At 41.3% G+C, this 19,021-nt stretch overlaps 3 protein-coding genes across 6 annotated transcripts in view; 2 read left to right on the forward strand and 1 right to left on the reverse strand.

Annotated features, from left to right (window-relative positions):
• LOC138967668 (translation initiation factor eIF2B subunit gamma-like) overlaps positions 1 to 6,454 on the forward strand; it is a 28,154-nt gene extending 21,700 nt beyond the window's left edge. The window contains exons 7-12 of the mRNA XM_070340307.1: positions 108 to 283; positions 1,378 to 1,634; positions 1,921 to 2,001; positions 2,557 to 2,705; positions 3,688 to 3,791; positions 4,333 to 6,454. Coding sequence (XP_070196408.1) covers positions 108 to 283; positions 1,378 to 1,634; positions 1,921 to 2,001; positions 2,557 to 2,705; positions 3,688 to 3,791; positions 4,333 to 4,382 — 817 coding nt within the window. The 3' untranslated portion in view covers positions 4,383 to 6,454. The remainder of the gene's footprint in view (positions 1 to 107; positions 284 to 1,377; positions 1,635 to 1,920; positions 2,002 to 2,556; positions 2,706 to 3,687; positions 3,792 to 4,332) is intronic.
• Positions 6,455 to 8,481: 2,027 nt separating this feature from the next.
• On the reverse strand, positions 8,482 to 17,671 carry LOC138967670 (sterile alpha motif domain-containing protein 15-like). Of its 3 annotated transcripts, none has more exons than XM_070340310.1 (5): positions 17,522 to 17,671; positions 13,607 to 13,705; positions 10,723 to 10,810; positions 9,578 to 9,723; positions 8,482 to 8,717 (listed from the first exon to the last, which is right to left on the reverse strand). In XM_070340310.1, the coding sequence occupies exons 1-4, from the start codon at positions 17,645 to 17,647 to the stop codon at positions 9,587 to 9,589; spliced, it is 450 nt and encodes a 149-aa protein (XP_070196411.1). In that variant the 5' UTR covers positions 17,648 to 17,671; the 3' UTR covers positions 8,482 to 8,717; positions 9,578 to 9,586. The 3 variants fall into 3 exon arrangements, with proteins under 3 accessions (XP_070196411.1, XP_070196410.1, XP_070196409.1); XM_070340309.1 differs by having other exon boundaries at positions 8,482 to 8,789; XM_070340308.1 differs by having other exon boundaries at positions 8,482 to 9,723.
• Positions 17,672 to 17,721: 50 nt separating this feature from the next.
• Positions 17,722 to 19,021, forward strand: part of LOC138967671 (ribosomal protein S6 kinase beta-like) — a 47,805-nt gene continuing 46,505 nt past the window's right edge. Inside the window, exon 1 of one of the 2 annotated variants that reach the window (XM_070340312.1) lies at positions 17,722 to 17,838. In XM_070340312.1, coding sequence (XP_070196413.1) covers positions 17,764 to 17,838 — 75 coding nt within the window. In that variant the 5' untranslated portion in view covers positions 17,722 to 17,763. The remainder of the gene's footprint in view (positions 17,839 to 19,021) is intronic. The other variant, XM_070340313.1, reaches the window with a different exon arrangement.

The raw sequence follows: 19,021 nt of genomic DNA on the forward strand, positions 1-19,021 counted from the left end.
TAATCTCGTGTGGAAGAAAACTGTCCCACAACTCAGTCTGAATAGCAGGTACTGTCCCATCTAACAAAGCTGTCTGTTTCAAGGATTGAATCATGTACTGATTTCAGAGACTGTGAGAAAATGACGTCACTGAAGCACGACCTCCTGCCCCACATCGTCAAGAAGCAGTTCCCGTCAGAAGCTCGCCTGCAGAAGAGTCGTGCGGCGTGGCAGAAGAAGCCGACTGACGACGATGATGAGCTGGAGCGACCCAAACGCTTGCTGCCTGTCAATAAGGACAATGGTCAGTCCTGGCCGGTGTTGTTACACCCCCAGTGTTGTTACATATATTGTCTTTTTTTCTCCATTTTCATTACTTTATTGTCCCATCGCTGAGAAATTTGGGTCGCTCCCTCTCAGTGGAAAGCTAGCAGCAAGAGAGTGGCGCTACCCAGGTGTGTGCGTGTTTAGGTGTAACCAACCACACGCACTAATGGCACAATGACCGAGGTCTTTTACGTGCCACAGGGGTGACATGGGGGTGGAACATTTATACCATCTCTGAGTCTGCACACAAAGTTGACCTGTGTCTATCCCGGCCCGGATTAGAACCTGTGACCCGCAGATCTCAAGTCCAGTGCTCTACCAACTGAGCTACCGGGGCCCAGGGAGTGTACAGGTTTCATTGTTTTCAGCTTGACAGGGGGTGGCATGTAATTCATCTTCCTGTCTTACTGCCTACCCCATACTCTTGGTTTCTGCTCAAACTTTGAAACCATTTGTGTGTGTGGGTGGTATGTATGTGTTTGTAAATGTTTGGTCTTTAGTTAGTTAGTTAGAGTTTGTTTGTGTGTGTGTGTGTGTGTGTGTGTGTTTGCGCACAGGTCTCACCACAAACTTATGTTCAAGGGTTGAGTATTTGTGTTGCTGTGGGTTTGGCTGGGCATTAAAATGGGGTGCATGAGTCAGGATGAGGTTGTGATAATATTTAAAACCTAAAGAAATCTGACAATATCGGGTCTTAAAAAGGAGGGAGTTTTTAAAATGGGGTTAAAATTGACAGAACATGTGAAAAAGCAAGGTTTTAGACTGGAGGAAGTCTGAGGTTGACCCTTAGTTTGTCATCAGACTTTTCAACCATGTATGTGTGTGTTGGCGTGTGCATTTGTGTGTGAGAAGTAAAAAAGATATTCAGAACATTTTCAAGGCTGAAATCATAAACAATGCTATTTATTTTTTTGACTATGTCATTTCAGGCCGTCATAATGCTCTCACTGCACCAGTCATCCAATGGCAGCATGTTTGAAGCGTAAAATGTCCTTTTTATATCTGTGTCATACATTAAAAGTTATTTGGAAAAGCAGACGTCAACCATCCTACATAATGTGATAATTGCAGACATATATGCCTTTGCGGAGCTCTATGCCGCGTGCAAGGTGAACTCGAGCGACGCGAACTTGGCGCTGGCTCTGTCGGGGTGTCATCATCGCCTGGACTGCGTGACAGGAGGTTCCGACGCTGACATTCTGGACGATGAAGAGGACATGCTGAGTCCTCCAGACAACGACGTCATCCGCTGTTTCGCCTACGTCATGGACTCGGGTTTCTGTGTGCGAACCAACACCCTACGTGCATTCTGCGAAGCCAACAGACAGGTAGAGTGGCTTCTTGCCTTGGGGCTGTCTTTAGTGTGTGGGGGTGTTGGTGGTGTGTGATTGTGTGTGTGTAAATGTTTGGTCTTTAGTTAGTGTGTGTGTGTGTTCGTTTTGGGTTTGGGCTGATGTCACCATACACCAGGATGTTCAAATATTCAAATTGTAAATGCTGTGGTTAGGTACTCTTTGGTGACTTTAATTTCTCCACACACTGTCAGGGTGGTCGCTTTGTGCCAATGTTCCTTGTAAGCTGCAGTGTGTCACTGCTGTGTTGTTTGTTCTGCAGGTGTCCAAAGTGTTCTCTGTGTTGGTGCCCAGCAACAAAGGCCTTGTGCATCCCTCGGTCAAACTAAAGAAATCATCACAGGTGAGTGCACACCTTCTGCACCATGCTGACTACCTCTTTGTTTTACGTAGAAAGGACGTAAATGTTGCACAAAAGTTTTCCTATCTAAAATGTTTGGGGTTTTTCCTTGTGCAGTAGGAGTTACTGACAAATGACACTAGTGTTAAAACATACTGAGACGTCTCTTGTTCCTTGTGCAGTAGGAGTTACTGACAAATGACACTAGTTAAAACATACGGAGACGTCTCTTGTTCCTTGTGCAGTATGAGTTACTGACAAATGACACTAGTGTTAAAACATACTGAGACGTCGCTTCTTGACCCTCTCTTTGGAAAATACGCCAAACAAAGTTCCAGAAGCTGTCATCATGCAAAATATTGCGTCGCTTAAAAATTCCGTCTGTTTTTCTGCATGTATCACAGGAACTGACAAATAAATTTTGAGAACCAAGTTTTTCTTGGTGACTTTGTCACATGAACATTTTGTAAGGTCACTGCCAGGCTGTGCTTGTACCGGTATCGTACATCATTAAACAGATAAAAAGCAAAATGTTCTCATGCAGACATTTCATTGCAGGTGGGACCAGACTGCATTGTGGGAGAGGGAACCAGTCTGGGTGAGAAAGTCTCGGTGAAGAAGTCTGTGGTTGGCCGAAACTGTGTGATCCAAGACAAGGCCAAGGTCGTCAACTCCATTATCATGGATCAGGTGGAGATAGGACAAAGGTGACACACACACTGTTTTGTTTGTTATTGTAGTGCCATGTTGTTTTGTAAACACTATGACTGTGTATTTAGACAGGCACATAGCCTTGTGCTTAGGACAAAGGTGACACACACACTGTTTTGTTACTAATGCCTTGTTGTTTTGTAAAGACTATGACTGTGCGGTTAGGAAGCTAGTAATTTACTGTGGAAGGCCAGCTTTCTCCTTCTCTCTTGAACTTGACTGCATGAACCTCAGAGCGATTACCGTATTTTCCGGATCATAAGGCGCGACTTTTTTCCTCGAGTTTGACCTCTGCGCCTTGTATAACGAAGTGCCTAATCCGTGTATGAAATACGAAAAAAATCAAAGAGACCGCCTGAGTACCAGTCAAACAACTTGTGATAATGCATGTTTCAGCTACTAGGTACTACCCTGGCCAAGTTTCCTCTCAAGACATCAAAGAGACCGCCCCATAGGTTAAACTCGGTCACTGACCCCGGTGCAGGAAGTGTTTCCTCTCTCAGATATGACAGGGGAACCACCTCTCATAGCTAAAACTGGGTCATTGACCCCTGGGAAGAAGGTCAGTGTCTATAAACAAGGCAACCCAGCTATCACAATGGACCTGCCTTTGATCTCGCGGCACACACAGAGCACACATATTTCCACTCTGTATTCTTCCTTTGATGTGCGGATTCTTCCTTTGATGTGCGGCTTATTTTCATTCTTCGACCGTTTGTTACCGTATACTTTTTCAATTTTGGTGCGCCCTATCGGCCCCCTGCGCCCAATGGGTGACTGGATTACAATTTGTGGGGGTGCGCCTTATGCGCTGTAGCGCCTTGTTACCCGGAAAATACTGTACATGTAAAAACAAGTTTGGATGTCCCATTTAGGTAACTGCTCTATGGTTAAGTTACACTGAAAGTTTTCTTTGTCGCCAAGATAAGGATCTCTTAGTTAAGCCTCCAATTTAGTGTGTGGTGTTTTGTGTTTCAGTTCCGTGGTGATGAACAGCATCATATGCACCGGGGCCCTGGTGGCAGAGATGTGTGAACTCAAGGACTGCATTGTGGCGCCCTCTATGAGTGTACATCCTCTCAGTATGTACACATACAATCCTCTTATCTTTTGTGTGTGTGTGTGTGTGTGTGTGTGTGTGTGTGTGTGTGTGTGTGTGTGTTTGTGTGTGTGTGTGTTAGTGTTAGAGAGATGTGTGAACTCAAGGACTGCAGGCCTCTAAGAGAGTACATCCTCTCAGTATGCACACATTCAATGGTCTAATCTTCTGTGTGTGTGTGTGTGTGAGTGTTGGTGTGTGTGTTTTGTGAGTGGTTTTATATTATTCTACCATTTCATGATCTCATGCCTTCTCAAAACAAAGCAGATTGTCTAAGCAGTAAGGGCGGTCAGGGAGAGTTGCATGTGATTGTGTGTAAATGAAGCCATATGTGTTAAAAAGAGTGTTTGTGTGACACAGTAGCTTGCCAGCAAATGCGAGTCTCACAGAAAGACGATGTGATGTTTTTGACACATTGCGTCTATTGCGCGGGCAGCCAGCACACAAATAATAAAATCCTTTTAGCGTGAAGTATCCCAGTTCATGCCGACAGAATGTGAAACTTTTGCTGTTTGTGTGTGCAGGTAAATCCAACAATGAAGTTATCTCCGATGTGGACAGAATAATGGAGTGATATTTGCCTCTCGGTGTGAATTCAACAAGAAAGTTATCTCTGATGTGGACAGAATAATAGAGGGGTATTTGCCTTGCTGTGTGAATTCAACAAGAAAGTTATCTCTGATGTGGACAGAATAATGGAGTGATATTTGCCTTGCTGTGTGAATCCAACAAGAAAGTTATCTCTGATGTGGACAGAATCATAGAGGGGTATTTGCCTTGCTGTGTGAATTCAACAAGAAAGTTATCTCTGATGTGGACAGAATAATAGAGGGGTATTTGCCTTGCTGTGTGAATTCAACAAGAAAGTTATCTCTGATGTGGACAGAATAATGGAGTGATATTTGCCTCTCGGTGTGAATTCAACAAGAAAGTTATCTCTGATGTGGATAGAATGATAGAGGGGTATTTGCCTTGCTGTGTGAATTCAACAAGAAAGTTATCTCTGATGTGGACAGAATGATATAGGGGTATTTGCCTTGCTGTGTGAATTCAACAAGAAAGTTATCTCTGATGTGGACAGAATAATAGAGGGGTATTTGCCTTGCTGTGTGAATCCAACAAGAAAGTTATCTCTGATGTGGACAGAATGATATAGGGGTATTTGCCTTGCTGTGTGAATTCAACAAGAAAGTTATCTCTGATGTGGACAGAATGATATAGGGATGATTTGCCTTGCTGTGTGATGTGGACAGAATGATAGAGGGGTATTTGCCTTGCTGTGTGAATCCAACAAGAAAGTTATCTCTGATGTGGACAGAATCATAGAGGGGTATTTGCCTTGCTGTGTGAATTCAACAAGAAAGTTATCTCTGATGTGGACAGAATCATAGAGGGGTATTTGCCTTGCTGTGTGAATTCAACAAGAAAGTTATCTCTGATGTGGACAGAATGATATAGGGGTATTTGCCTTGCTGTGTGAATTCAACAAGAAAGTTATCTCTGATGTGGACAGAATAATAGAGGGGTATTTGCCTTGCTGTGTGAATCCAACAAGAAAGTTATCTCTGATGTGGACAGAATGATATAGGGGTATTTGCCTTGCTGTGTGAATTCAACAAGAAAGTTATCTCTGATGTGGACAGAATGATATAGGGATGATTTGCCTTGCTGTGTGATGTGGACAGAATGATAGAGGGGTATTTGCCTTGCTGTGTGATGTGGACAGAATGATATAGGGGTATTTGCCTTGCTGTGTGATGTGGACACAATGATAGAGGGATGATTTGCCTTGCTGTGTGATGTGGACAGAATGATATAGGGGTATTTGCTGTGTGAATTCAACTGGACATACCTTCTCCCAGCAATCTTAACTGTTACCTCTGTACAGGACTGTGGAATCTGTCACTCAGTTATCTCCCCTGTACGATACAGTGGAGCCTGTCACTCAGTTATCTCCCCTGTATGATAAAGTGGAATCTGTCACTCAGTTATCTCCCCTGTATGATAAAGTGGAATCTGTCACTCAGTTATCTCCCCTGTACGATACAGTGGAATCTGTCACTCAGTTATCTCCCCTGTACGATACAGTGGAGCCTGTCACTCAGTTATCTCCCCTGTACGATACAGTGGAATCTGTCACTCAGTTATCTCCCCTGTACGATACAGTGGAGCCTGTTACTGTGCCGTCACAGAACAATCTCCACCAGCATGCATGTACAATGCGAGGGAACGTATCAGCTTGTGATCACACACTGTGCTGTCAGCTTTCTTCATTCTCACCTGTCGGTCTGGAAGAGTAGCACAACAGCAAAAGGAAAAGGTTGTGGGAGTTAACAAAAACACACTTTATGAATGGAAGTTCTAGATCAATTCATTGTGGTTTGAATTGCTGTCAAGCTTCCGGTGAATATTGGGGAATATTTTTGTTGCGTTCTTTTTGTTATTGAGCATAGGTTTGTGGTACCTGAGAGAGAGTGTGTGAATGAGAGTGTGTGTCTATGCATGTGTGTATGTGTAGTGACACTATGATGCTAGCTGGACCCGAAAAGCAAAAGCTAACTAACTAACTAACTATGATGCTAGTTTAAATGGCTTGTATTTCAGCATGTGGTTAAAAAAAATAACACAAACTTCACAGCAAAACAGTATTTGAGTGTGTGTGTGTGTGTTTTGACTGCGAGAAAAAAGGTGTGTGTGTGGTGTTTGTTCTTATTACATGAAGACTAGCTGACAGTGAAAAGTCATAACTTTATATATGATCAGAGTGAACTCTTGAGGTCAACATCCTGTTGAGAAGGGGCAAGGCAGACACAGGCATGGGAATTGTCCATTTCGCGGATTTCTGCGAAAAGGAAATTACGTTTCAGCGAAAATAAAAAATTGTCCGCGGCAAAAAAAAAGGTGAACTAAATTAAATGTATACTATTGTCTCTCTAGCCATTATTTGCTTACGCAAGAACTATCAAAATATTGGTCTAAAATGCTAACATTTGTTTTCCTTCCGGGGGGCTTCGACCCCCTGGTCCTCCCAACGGCCCCTATACCCCATTGGGGCTAGGCGGCCCCTGGACCTTGGCCAATTTTCAGAGTTTTTAGCTCACGTAAGGTGTAGCCTATGCGATGCTAAAGTTTGTCTGTCTGTGCGTGCGTGTGTGATAGAAACTTTTAACATTTGACTGAACACCGAAATACTAATTTTACTTGGTTACTATTCAAGCAACAGCTTCAAAGTATTGAAGCAATGATCAACATTTCGTCGGCACGTATGTAGTTAAAGTGTGTATCCAAAGAAAACGGGTGGTGGGAGGTTTTGGGGGAACCCCCCAAAACCTCCCAAACAGCTGACTGGTTTGTGTCGTGTGTGGTATGTAGACCAGGGCAGGGGTCAAGGTTAGGTCAGATCGCGTGAAGGATTGTGGTATAGATACAGTTATCACCGAGCTGCAGTTCGCCGATTCGGAGAAGACGACTCATGATTTCACATTGTTCGGTTTCGTAGCTCCAGAAACATAGATAAAGAACATACCAAAGGAGATTTCCTACAGGTTAATCTGCACAGCGTGTTTCCAGTGTCTGCGCGAGGAAGCGCTGTCGAAAGCGCAGTGTCGATCTGGCCATCTGGCAGTCGTGTCCCCGCCGTAAGTAAGCTAAAGACAGACAGATCTAGTGTCTCGCACTCTTGCACCGTATCACTTATGCTTACTGTTTCTTTCTTTCTTTCTTTATTTGGTGTTTAACGTCGTTTTCAACCGTTCAAGGTTATATCGCGACGGTATGCTTACTGTGTGTGTGTATGTGTGACGGAGTGATTGAGTTTGTGTTACTGTTTGTCGATTTCTTACGTGAGCCGTGAAGCAGGCATGGGAATTAAAAATTGTAAAAAAGGCGGAAAATTTATAACTGAAGACGCGAAGCGTCAAGTCGACGGCGCGAAGCGCCTAGCCTTACTAGGGGGGTCCGGGGGCATGCCCCCCCGGAAAATTTTTTTCTCCAAAGAACCCAGATGGTGCAATCTGGTGTCATCTGAGCTCCAAGTTTGCCATTAAATTCTGTTTTTAGAATCAGAGTTTTTAGTACAAAAATGTACCAATTTTTGCTTTTTTGAAGAAAAAAAATATATACATGTATTATATATGGTTTAAATTTGTAAAAAAATTGATCTGTTGAGACAAACAGGAAAATGTAACTTGTAACACAATCTGTGCAATCTGGTTTACTTTCAAACATAAAAGTTCAATAACTGAGGCGGGTGGTAGCAGTGCGTGAACAAAGTACGGAAAGTTTTCGCGGGCTTTTGCGCAAAGGCCAAAGTAACCGGTGCTTTTTTTGTGCGCCTCCCCCCTTTATTTTTTCGGCGGACACTTTTGCATTTTCGGCGGAACAAAAAAAAAATTTGGCAGACAATTCCCATGCCTGGTGAAGGCTTCGCCTCTTGTTTCTATTTTGGAATTCCCATGCCTGAGACACCACTGACAAAAATTTTAACTTATCCAGATTCAGCTGCATATTTGCTCCAAAAACAGCAAGCACACACACACACACAGAAGCATTTTGCAACCTCTGCACAGCGACCGTATGTAGTGGGATTTTTCATAATGGTAGGCATACAAAAAAAGCATATGCCAACAAACACACCAAGAGATGAACAGACAAGCAACATCCAAAGAAAGAGAAAGGATGTCTCAATTTTTATTCACAATAGTGGGTTTTTTTACAATTTTGTACATGAGTTCTTTCACTAAATCACTAGATCTCTTACTTCCCGTTCCCCCTGTTCCATAAATAATGTTGAGTTCAAAAAGCTGAACAAGACCTGGGCCTATTGGTGTGCCTGGGCCTATTGGTGTGCCTGGGCCTATTGGTGTGCCTGGGCCTATTGGTGTGCCTGGGCCTATTGGTGTGCCTGGGCCTATTGGTGTGCCTGGGCCTATTGGTGTGCCTGGGCCTATTGGTGTGCCTGGGCCTATTGGTGTGCCTGGGCCTATTGGTGTGCCCGTGCAACCAAACTCATGATTAAGAACACGCTGCCTGTATGCTGAATCGGTTTAATACGTTTCAAGTTTCAATTCTTAGAAAGAACTGTTCACAATCTCCCTTACCTAATCTTTTGGTTTTGTTTTATACATGTAGCAGTGCGAATGACAATCCACTTTTTACAAATACAGTGAGAGTTTCAACACCAACAACAACAAACAAATACATGTATACAAAACCATGGGAGGTCATTATTTGACCAGAGAGTCTTTTTTATCACAGATGTACTGTATGTACAACATGTCACATCTTTAAGTGTACCACACAAATATTAAACATGTTTAAGGCTTATCCTTATTCTTGCATCATAAGTGTACAACACAAATATTCAACATGTCTAAGAAAGCTGAGCCAGAAAAGCCTGAAGCACAGCTGGAAGCAAAGTTTTTAGAAGGATGAAAACAGAAAATGAGAGGTGTAATGTAAAGGCCATGCATGTGTGTTTGTGCAAGCATGCGTGTATGCATACACTGTTGCCAATTTGAGTGAACGTGTGTGTGTTCGTGTTGCGATATGAGTGAACGTGTGTGTGTTCGTGCATGAATTCATATGTGCATGTTGTGCATCTGTGTGTGTTTTGTTTGAGTTTTGGTAGTAGACAGATACTGACATGATAATAATTAATAGATGTACGTATAGGAGTGTACAATATGAAGAAAAGCAAAGTTTGAAATGAATCAAACGCAAGTCCTGTGAGAGTGTTGCCACAAGGAAGAGCACAGAGTATTACTGGACGAGGCTGTTTCAGTTGTGCGGCAAGATGAGACAGTGGTTTGCCAATGGCGGCCGCCATTTTGGGTCAGAGTGCTGCTGCTCAAACTGCACCAGGGTGGTGGTGTCGATCTGCTTGCCGCGCGCGCTCTTCAGCTCCAGGTACATGCCTGGGACACAAACACAATGCTGCTAAACAAAGGGAAGTAAGCACTCTAAATGCTGCTAAACAAAGGGAAGTAAGCACTCTAAATGCTTGTGACATGTGCAACAGAGTAAGTGGCAGTTATGCAGACCCAATCTTTTCGCACCTGAGAGAATAACAAGCATTGAAATGAACAAGGGACTTTCATCCTTAAAAATAAAAAATAAAGCATCTTGAAACAAAGTATTGCTCAGACTCTCAATCTGTAAACAATCACTAAAAAATTGTGAACACTTTTCAGCAGAAGAACTAAAGACCAGGACAGTTCGGGCTGCGGGCCGGGAGGTTGTGGCTTTGAATCCCATCAGAGTTATGTGGGTTTTTCGGGCTACGGCTGGCTCCTACCCAGAGTAGAAGTGCTATGGTTCCTATGGGAAGGCTGGAACCACACAGCCGAGTGTCATTCACTTCACGAATGCGACTTTGAGGGTGCGCAGGTTGCGATTACTAAAATCTACCTGGCCAACACCACAGGTGCAGCAGTTCTCAGGCCTGCTAGACACCAGGATATACTATGACAGTAAGCACAGAGTGCTGCCCTGTCACGTACGTAGTCTCAAACCGTAATGGAAATCCATAGGATCATCATAAGCATCATCCGCATCTCATTGATCATCGAAAATAATAAAAAGAACTGTGTGAGCTCTGAATAAGAACAAGGACAGCAACAACAAAAACAACAAAAATCAGGACAGTAACTCCAGCAGGAACACACAGTTGTCAAGACTCAAGCCACAATATTCTATGATTGAAGTTTTAAGTTTCAGAAGGTTGTGTGTGTGTGTGTATTTGTACCTAGACAATTTGTTTCGTGGGTAATACATTTTTTTTTTTTTTAGGATTTACAAGGTTGCTGCCTGGGGAAACAGAGATGCTACTAGAGTAAAAGTGATGCTGAGAGATTTTCAAAGTTTGTTTTATCAGAAAAGAGAATGAAGAGAGGGGAAGAGACAAACAGACTGACCAAGATTGCTTCGTGGGGGAACAGAAATGCTTCGCGTCCAATCAGGCTCCTCAACAGTCAGCAGATCACGAATGCTTTTGGCAATGATCTGAAACAAAGAGTACTTCTTCTTCTTCTGCGTTCGTGGGCTGAAACTCCCACGTACACTCGTGTTTTTTGCACGAGTGGAATTTTACGTGTATGACCCCGCCATTTAGGCAGCCATACGCCGTTTTTGGAGGAAGCATGCTGGGTATTTTCGTGTTTCTATAACCCACCGAACTCTGATATGGATTACAGGATCTTTTTCGTGCGCACTTGGTCTTGTGCTTGCGTGTACACACGGGGGTGTTCGGACACCGAGGAGAGTCTGCACACAAAGTTGACTCTGAGAAATAAATCTCTCGCCGAATGTGGGGACGAACTCACGCTGACAGCGGCCAACTGGATACAAATCCAGCGCGCTACCGACTGAGCTACATCCCCGCCCAAACAAAGAGTACAATAATGTGGCATGAAATGGTAAGGATCTGACACACACAAAAACACATCCTCAATTTCTTAAAGCAATACTCTTAATTATTGCTGAAAGATAGTATTTCTTTTTTTCTTCAACAATTTTTTCTTCAGGCAAGCACAGATTTATAATGACACATTCAAAAGCATTGTCACTGATAAGTCACAGCAATGACAGAGCTGAACACACATGTGATATTCAGTTACTTCTTACATTTTCAGAGCACGTCCCAAAAATCAGAGGAATACATTGACTATTGTAATAATGTACATCACTCGTCTTTATCCAACCTTACTAGCTGTTGATACGGAATCCATTTTTTTAATAAACTGAGTCTGTTTCATGAGAATATTGTGAGCATATTTATCAATTTGTTACAAATTATATAATTCTCAATATTTGCATGTGGGGACGAATTTTGTTTATTCTGCATTTGTAAACAAAAAACTTTGCTGTTAATAAAATAAAATCAAAACCAGCGTCTGTTTTCATGGTTCAATATTACCAGTGTTGGTGTAAGTCTGAGTCTGTCACAGTTATAACATTTTTCTTTCAGACATTTTTCAAATTCAATCCAAAAAACCTGGACATGTTCACATTGCCACAAATAATGATAAACTGTATCTTTTTCTAATTCACAAAAACTACATACATTACTTGTGACAACCCTCATGTCTTTCAATATTGCAATAGTCACTAAAACCCTATTATTTATTATAATTTGGAACCATTGTAGTTTTACCTCTTGTATTTTCTTTGTTTTGTAAAAGACTTTAATTATTCCAATCAATTTCCGTTTCAATTATGTTTTCCCAACTTTGACATGCTTTTGGGACACATGTATCAGTTTTTCTAACAAGACATTCATACAATATTTTTGCTCCTTTACCACCAGATATGAAAAGAGAAAATGCTTTGTTAATGTCCATTGATTTTTTTGATTCAATAACAATATTTGTTTTCCGCATATAACACTTGATTGTGCTTATACAACCGTAATATCCCAGAAAAGATGTCTCAACTTGCAATATTTCTTTTAACTCATTAAAACTTTAAAACTTTCCATTCTCCTTTAATAAATCTTTTACGTACAATATACCATTTTCAGTCCAATCCACAAAATGAAACGCTTTGTTATTAATCTTGAATTTGGTATTGAGGAAAAGTGGTTCTATCAACAGTTCTTCAGATGTATTGATCTCTGTTTAAAATAAACTTCTTCATAAGCTTCAAATACATTTTTCCAATTTTTTTTACTGTACAGTCGTTACATAATTTCCCTCCAAACTTTGACACCAGTGCTAATTTAGGGCATCTTATCAATAATATTTCTTTCCATTTTGTATTGTATGTTGTGTTCAGAACTTTCTTCATCCAATTTAGTTTTAAGGAATGAATACCTGTATAAGCCTTAATGGACGGAATATTTATACCTCCTTCTTCTATCTTGTGGATAGCCATTGTTCTTTTTATTTTGTCTCTTTTTTTTATCCCATACAAATTCAAAGCACATTTATTGTATTTGTTGGACAATTGTATCTGGTGGGTTTGGAAACATGATCCGCAAATAAACAAGTTTGGACAATACAAGTGATTTCAGGACTGCTACTCTTCCTATCGTTGACCGTTTTGCCCATGTATTAAATAACTTTTTTGCTTCATTAAACTTATCACTTATGTTCATCTCTGTCATATTTGACAAATCGTTGTTAAACCAGAGCCCCAGTATTTTAAATTTGTCAGGACTCCAAGAACACATGTTCAGATGTGTGAGAAACACTACTTTGCTATTTCTTTTTCCCCCAAGCCAAACGTTACATGTTTTATCATAATTGAGTTTTAACCCCGATAAATTCTTAAACAATTCTAACTCATAAAACAATGCTTCAAAAGATATTTTGTTTCCATCAAGCAAAAAATATGTGTCGTCTGCAAACTGACTTACTTTACACTCAGTATTTTCTGATATTTCTATTCCTTTAATCTGACCGTTCTCCCTAATCCTACATGCTAACAATTCTGTACACAAAATAAACAAATAAGGTGATATTGGATCTCCCTGACGACAGCCACGCTCAATTGGAAAGCTCGTGGACATTTTACAATTCACAATAACGGATGAAAAGATAGTATTATTTGTCTTGTGACCCTAAAAACTGACACCCAAATCTGTTTCTTTGATGTCTGAGAAGGTTGAAACTACCAGACTCGGCATAGAATAACATGAACAGCCCCTGATGTTACCCCCCCTCCCCCCCTCAAGCACACAAAAAAAAACACACACAAAATCTACTGCTTATACTGTAGATGATTGGTAGTTCTTTTTACTGCAATGCACGGGTTCAACAATAACAACAACCAAAGCAAGCAATCCTTGCTGTAGCTTACCTTGATGTGCTCAAAATCTGTGATTCCAACTCTTGGGAATGCTGAGGCTTCGATGCGGATCAGTTTTCGTCCATCGATCATATTAGTTGTGAAGCAACTCTGAAAAACACACACACACAAACAGAGAAAACTTGTCAATGAGGTCATAAACAAATTGTTTCATTGCAAAATGTATTCTTGACTCTATGCCCCTGGATGGTGCGCTGTATCAGATATATTTATGAGTTGTTCTTTGCTACTGGTCACAAGTGGGGGTCAGCTCACACGGACGCATTTTTCAATACAGTCTAGGGGAGAAACTGGTCACAAAGCACCCAGTACATGCCAGAGAGATAGGAGAATCGGCACAATCAAAGAAAATACCAAAATCATTCAATAGATATGGAAATATTAAGATTTACTGTGAAAATGCTAGCAAAAATGGCGTCCAAAAACGGGAACGCACACTTGGTGCGTATTTGAAGACTTACCTCCCGTTCTGTGTTGTTGATAATAGTCGTGTTTGTGCTGTTTTTGTTGAAATAGTATCTAATAAAACTGATGCAGTTCTTGAAATGTTGCAAATCATTGTTGTCTTTGTGAAATGCGAGAGTGTTCTGAGGCGTAATCTGCATACGGCTGATGTCCCACATAGGGTACCCCACTTCGATCAGCATATCACTCCAAATGAGCTTCATAGTAGAAAAGCAGATACACTACCAAAACACTGCATAACAGATCTACAAGACTGAGCCAGAATCATTGAAATTTACTTCCTGTATAAAATATTGCAATCAAATTTGCTCACGCCGTCCCACATGCAACGCAGGTTACCTTCGCCTTCGATTCAAAGTAACTCCACGCTAACTGAATTACCATAGAAACGCAGATAACGAACTGATTCGAAGATTACACGCCACACATTTATGATATTTTACACACAAATTTCAACTGTGTTGTTTCGCGATAAACAGCCATAAACAAACAAATGTGGCGCCGTCACGTCGCTTCGGAAGGAGAAACGCAGGTTACCAAGAGATTGTTTCTGATACCTGTCGAATTAAAATCATCGTTTTTCACGAATAAAGGCTCTTTGGCAGATCTGGTGAGTTGGAAACTGTCTATGAATGTTTCATTTAATGTCAAATGCGTACATTCTTGTCGATATTGTTACCTTTGGGCTCATAAATTAAGTCAATGGTCGTGTTTTCCTAAAGTGACTTTTGTCAGCATAGAATTTACTGTGCTTTGATCATTGACTGAGAAGAATCTTCCGATGACACTAGTTCATTTCACTACGCAACTGCAGATCTGCAAGGAAACTTATGGCAGGGGAAATAAGCTTAACTGAAGACGAATAAGCGGAGTAACTGTTCTTCAACGAATTGCTCTCACTGATCTATTATATTATTATTATTATGATATTATTATATCATTATTATTATTATTATTATCTAAATATTTAGATCTTGTCTGCTAGTCTGCTAGTAAGTAGTCTTCGGTCATGTGAAAGTCACATCTATTTCGACTGTGTGCATCGATCCGTGTAGTAAAATGTTGATCTTTGATGATTTGGCAACATAAGTTCGCTACATGTGCTTCGAGTGTATCTCCCCGTTAACCATTTGAAAACGTCTTTTAACAAGACCATATTTCGACAGCCCAGACGGGGAGGATCCTCGATAGCTCACAGGGCATATAATGTTTTCCGCCGGTTTTTTTTTAAAGAATCCTTTCAAATTTACTATTTCAAAAGTACCCTATGACACGAGTCGAGTGGCAAAGAACATTCTCTGCAATTCCTGTCTCAGTCCGTGCAGCCGTTTCGGGTCCTATCGTCATCATACAAACATACACACAGACACACAAGAACCAGCTTTAAAAGTTAGATTATGTAAGAATCATGTGTGATGTGAACCAGTGATTTTTTCTTATACATGTACATCAGATACTACAGTATTTCTGCTTTATGAAAAGCTATATTTCAAAAACAAAACTAGAGATTTGAATTTTGACCACTTTTCCCCCTTTCTGTCACCAGTACTGAAGAACCACTCTTATATTATATTTACAAGGATCCCAGATGAATTTTGTTCCATACAGTTCACCTTTTGACAGCGATCACCTGTCTCACGGGACCACTTTTTGGTAGGTCCCTTTGGAAGTCGTATCAGACAAGTTCAACATTAAACAAGAAGAGCAAACGCTCGATCGAGTCACTTTCGCAGTTCTGAATATTATATGAGGCATCAGATGGACAGGAAGAAATTGCTATTCACAACACAATACAGATGTAAATAATTTGATGTAAAGAATAATCCTATAAAGTTTGAATCAAATCCGATGAATAGTTTCAGAGATATGATATTTCAATTTTTTTCCTTCAAGACATACCTGTGACCTTGAAAAAGGTCAAAGGTCACCAAAGCAGACGTCAAAGTGTAGAGGTCACTGGGAGTCACGTTCACATAAAATTTGAGCCCGGTCACTTTTATAGTTTCCGAGAAAAGCCCAACGTTAAGTTGTGTGTTGCCGAACAGAAAAGGCTAGTTATCTCCCTTGTTTTTCTGATAACGTTCGTAAAAGGCTACAGATGTAAATACTTTGATGTAAAGAATAATCCTACAAAGTTTCAATCACATCCGATGAACTTTGTCAAAGATATAAAATGTCTAATTTTTCCTTTGACGCTGACCTGTGACCTTGAAAAAGGTCAAAGGTCAACGAAACCATCGTTAAAGTGTAGAGGTCATTGGAGGTCACGACTAAACAAAATATGAGCCCGATCGCTTTGATAGTTTCCGAGAAAAGTCCAACGTTAAGGTGGTGTCTACGGACGGCCGGCCGGCCGGCCGGCGGACGGCCGGCCAGCCGGCCGGCCGGACAGACTAACACTGACCGATTACATAGTCACATTTTCTCAAGTGACTCAAAAAACCACATGGCCGAATTCCCAAACTTGGGCAATAAATTTTCTGTATTCTGTATGGCAAAAGCTATACACACTGTGAGTGTATACGGGATCGATGGGTCTGTATACAGTCCGACAATGAAAAGCTCTGTTTAGCCAATGAAATGCCCCCTTACAAGTCGTTAGGAAGTAGCTAATAAAAAATCTATCTGACATTGACTTCCGCTATCTCTTTTTCCAAGTGTCGAAGGTTGGCAAACAATGTACATTCACGTAGTATATACAACCACTCAAAGTGTGTTCAATACTCCGACAATAAACTGCCGTGCAGCATCAGTTTTTCTTCTTCTTTTTTTCTTCTTGTGTTTGTTTCAAGCCTACTTTGATACTATGAATCGAAAGTGCACTGCGTTCCTTCGCAAAATGGCGTCGAATGTCCAAGCGTTGATGTGGTTTTTCGGGTCTTTTATGTACACTCTGAGAATGAAATCTACATTACTGTAAAGGCCGTGGAGCATCAGGTTGTTTTTGTTTTTGCACTCTGTGATAACCAACTGCTTTCCGTTCTTTTCACAAAGTGGCTTTGAATGGCAAATCCGCTTCGCGACTGGTTTAACGCCGGAGTGTATACAGGGCCAGAATCTTGGATACATGTGCTCCCAGTGCGAAACCACATCACCAACTATATTACTTTGTTTGCAAAATAGAAGAAATTTGATTGATTATTCTGCTAGAATAAGTCTCATTCATTTCTTCCCCGTTGTCATCTCATTGTGTGCTTCTTCACAAAAAAGGAGGGAAACTGTGTAAGTTATGGTCAGAAAAAAGCGTAAGGGTTTCTTCAAACAGCGGGGGTATATCTCACAGGTATCTTAAGCCACATTCTATAGCAACTATCGTAGTTCGGTACTGTATCCACATCGTTCGTACTTGGGCTGTACCCTGTTTGTCCTCTCTCCGTACAACTCTCTGTTAATCTGCTGTTTAATATTTGCACTAGGTCAAACTTGTGTCAGTGAATGTACCTTGTAGTGAGGAAATCCCAGTTCTTCTATCCATTCCGCAACCTGATCGACAGTCCAGTACATAGCGTTGGGAATGCGCTCATCTTTCAGGTCTTCGACGATCGTAGAAGCCTCGGTGGCCGCCATCTTGTTTATCTGTCGCCTAGATTCGTCTCGCCATATCTCGCGGGAAGTAAAATTTGTTTTCGCGGTGGCTCAGGGGTTACACACTACCGTTCACGACTGACCATCCGCCAGCCAAAATGAGGAAAAATCCGGAATTGTTACGAAAGGAGGCCCTTGAGGCCTTAGAAAATCCAGACAGCCAATTCAAGACGGTAAGAAAAATTTAACTGACGTGTTGCACTTACTTAGTTTTCTGTTCTTGTTTTGCACTTGACGGAAGTGACAAGAATCAGTGTTGGATCTGTCAGTGTCACAATCGGCATCGTAACTCGCTAGATCCGAAGAATGAAAAGTAATTTAAAACTTCTATTTGAACAAAAACTACATTAATTTCACTTGCCGTGAGGTGTTTTTCTTACCAGACCTTTGAATATAATTCAAACAAATCAGTCGTACGTTCCACACGATCACCGTGCTTGAATGCCGCCGTTCAGTGGTGTATTCAATCAGTCGCGTAGACCTCTGTGGTGCCTGTCATCAATCAAAATAAACTTGAAATCAAAATAATTGTTGTCGTCTGTTATTAATTTGAAGGAAAAAAACTCATGACTATCTCACTCACCACTGACTGACTGACCTACCCGGTCATCTCTATTTCTGCAAGCGTGCCGCACTGGCATATTCTCAGTTTTTCACCATGCTTCTCCAGTTGCCATGCCTGCCTTTACCAGCATATAATTATTTTTGTTAGTCATCAATCATCAATATGAGGCTTATATCGCGCGTATTCCGTGGGTACAGTTCTAAGCGCAGGGATTTATTTTTTTTATTTTAATTTTTATTTTATGCAATTTATATCGCGCACATATTCAAGGCGCAGGGATTTATTTATGCTGTGTGAGATGGAATTTGTTTTACACTATACATCACACAAAGTTTACATCGGCTAGCAGATCGCAGCCATTTCGGCGCATATCCTACTTTTCACGGCCTATTATTCCAAGTCACACGGGTATTTTGGTGGACATTTTTATCTATGCCCATACAATTTTGCCAGGAAAGACCCTTTTGTCAATCGTGGGATCTTTAACGTGCACACCCCAATGTAGTGTACACGAAGGGACCTCGGTTTTTTTTGTCTCATCCGAAAGACTAGCACTTGAACCCACCACCTAGGTTAGGAAAGGGGGGAGAAAATTGCTAACGCCCTGACCCAGGCCGGGTCGAACTCGCAACCTCTCGCTTCCGAGCGCAAGTGCGTTACCACTCGGCCACCCAGTCCAGTGTGCTTCAGGTGTTCGCTTCTGACAAACACGACAGTCAGACGTAACAAAAAAACAGACAAACAACAAAACACCCTCACACTGGACTACTTCCAACTGGAGCAACGTCGTT

The sequence above is a fragment of the Littorina saxatilis genome, linkage group LG5 (genome assembly GCF_037325665.1).
Source record: "Littorina saxatilis isolate snail1 linkage group LG5, US_GU_Lsax_2.0, whole genome shotgun sequence".
Lineage (NCBI taxonomy): Eukaryota > Metazoa > Mollusca > Gastropoda > Littorinimorpha > Littorinidae > Littorina > Littorina saxatilis.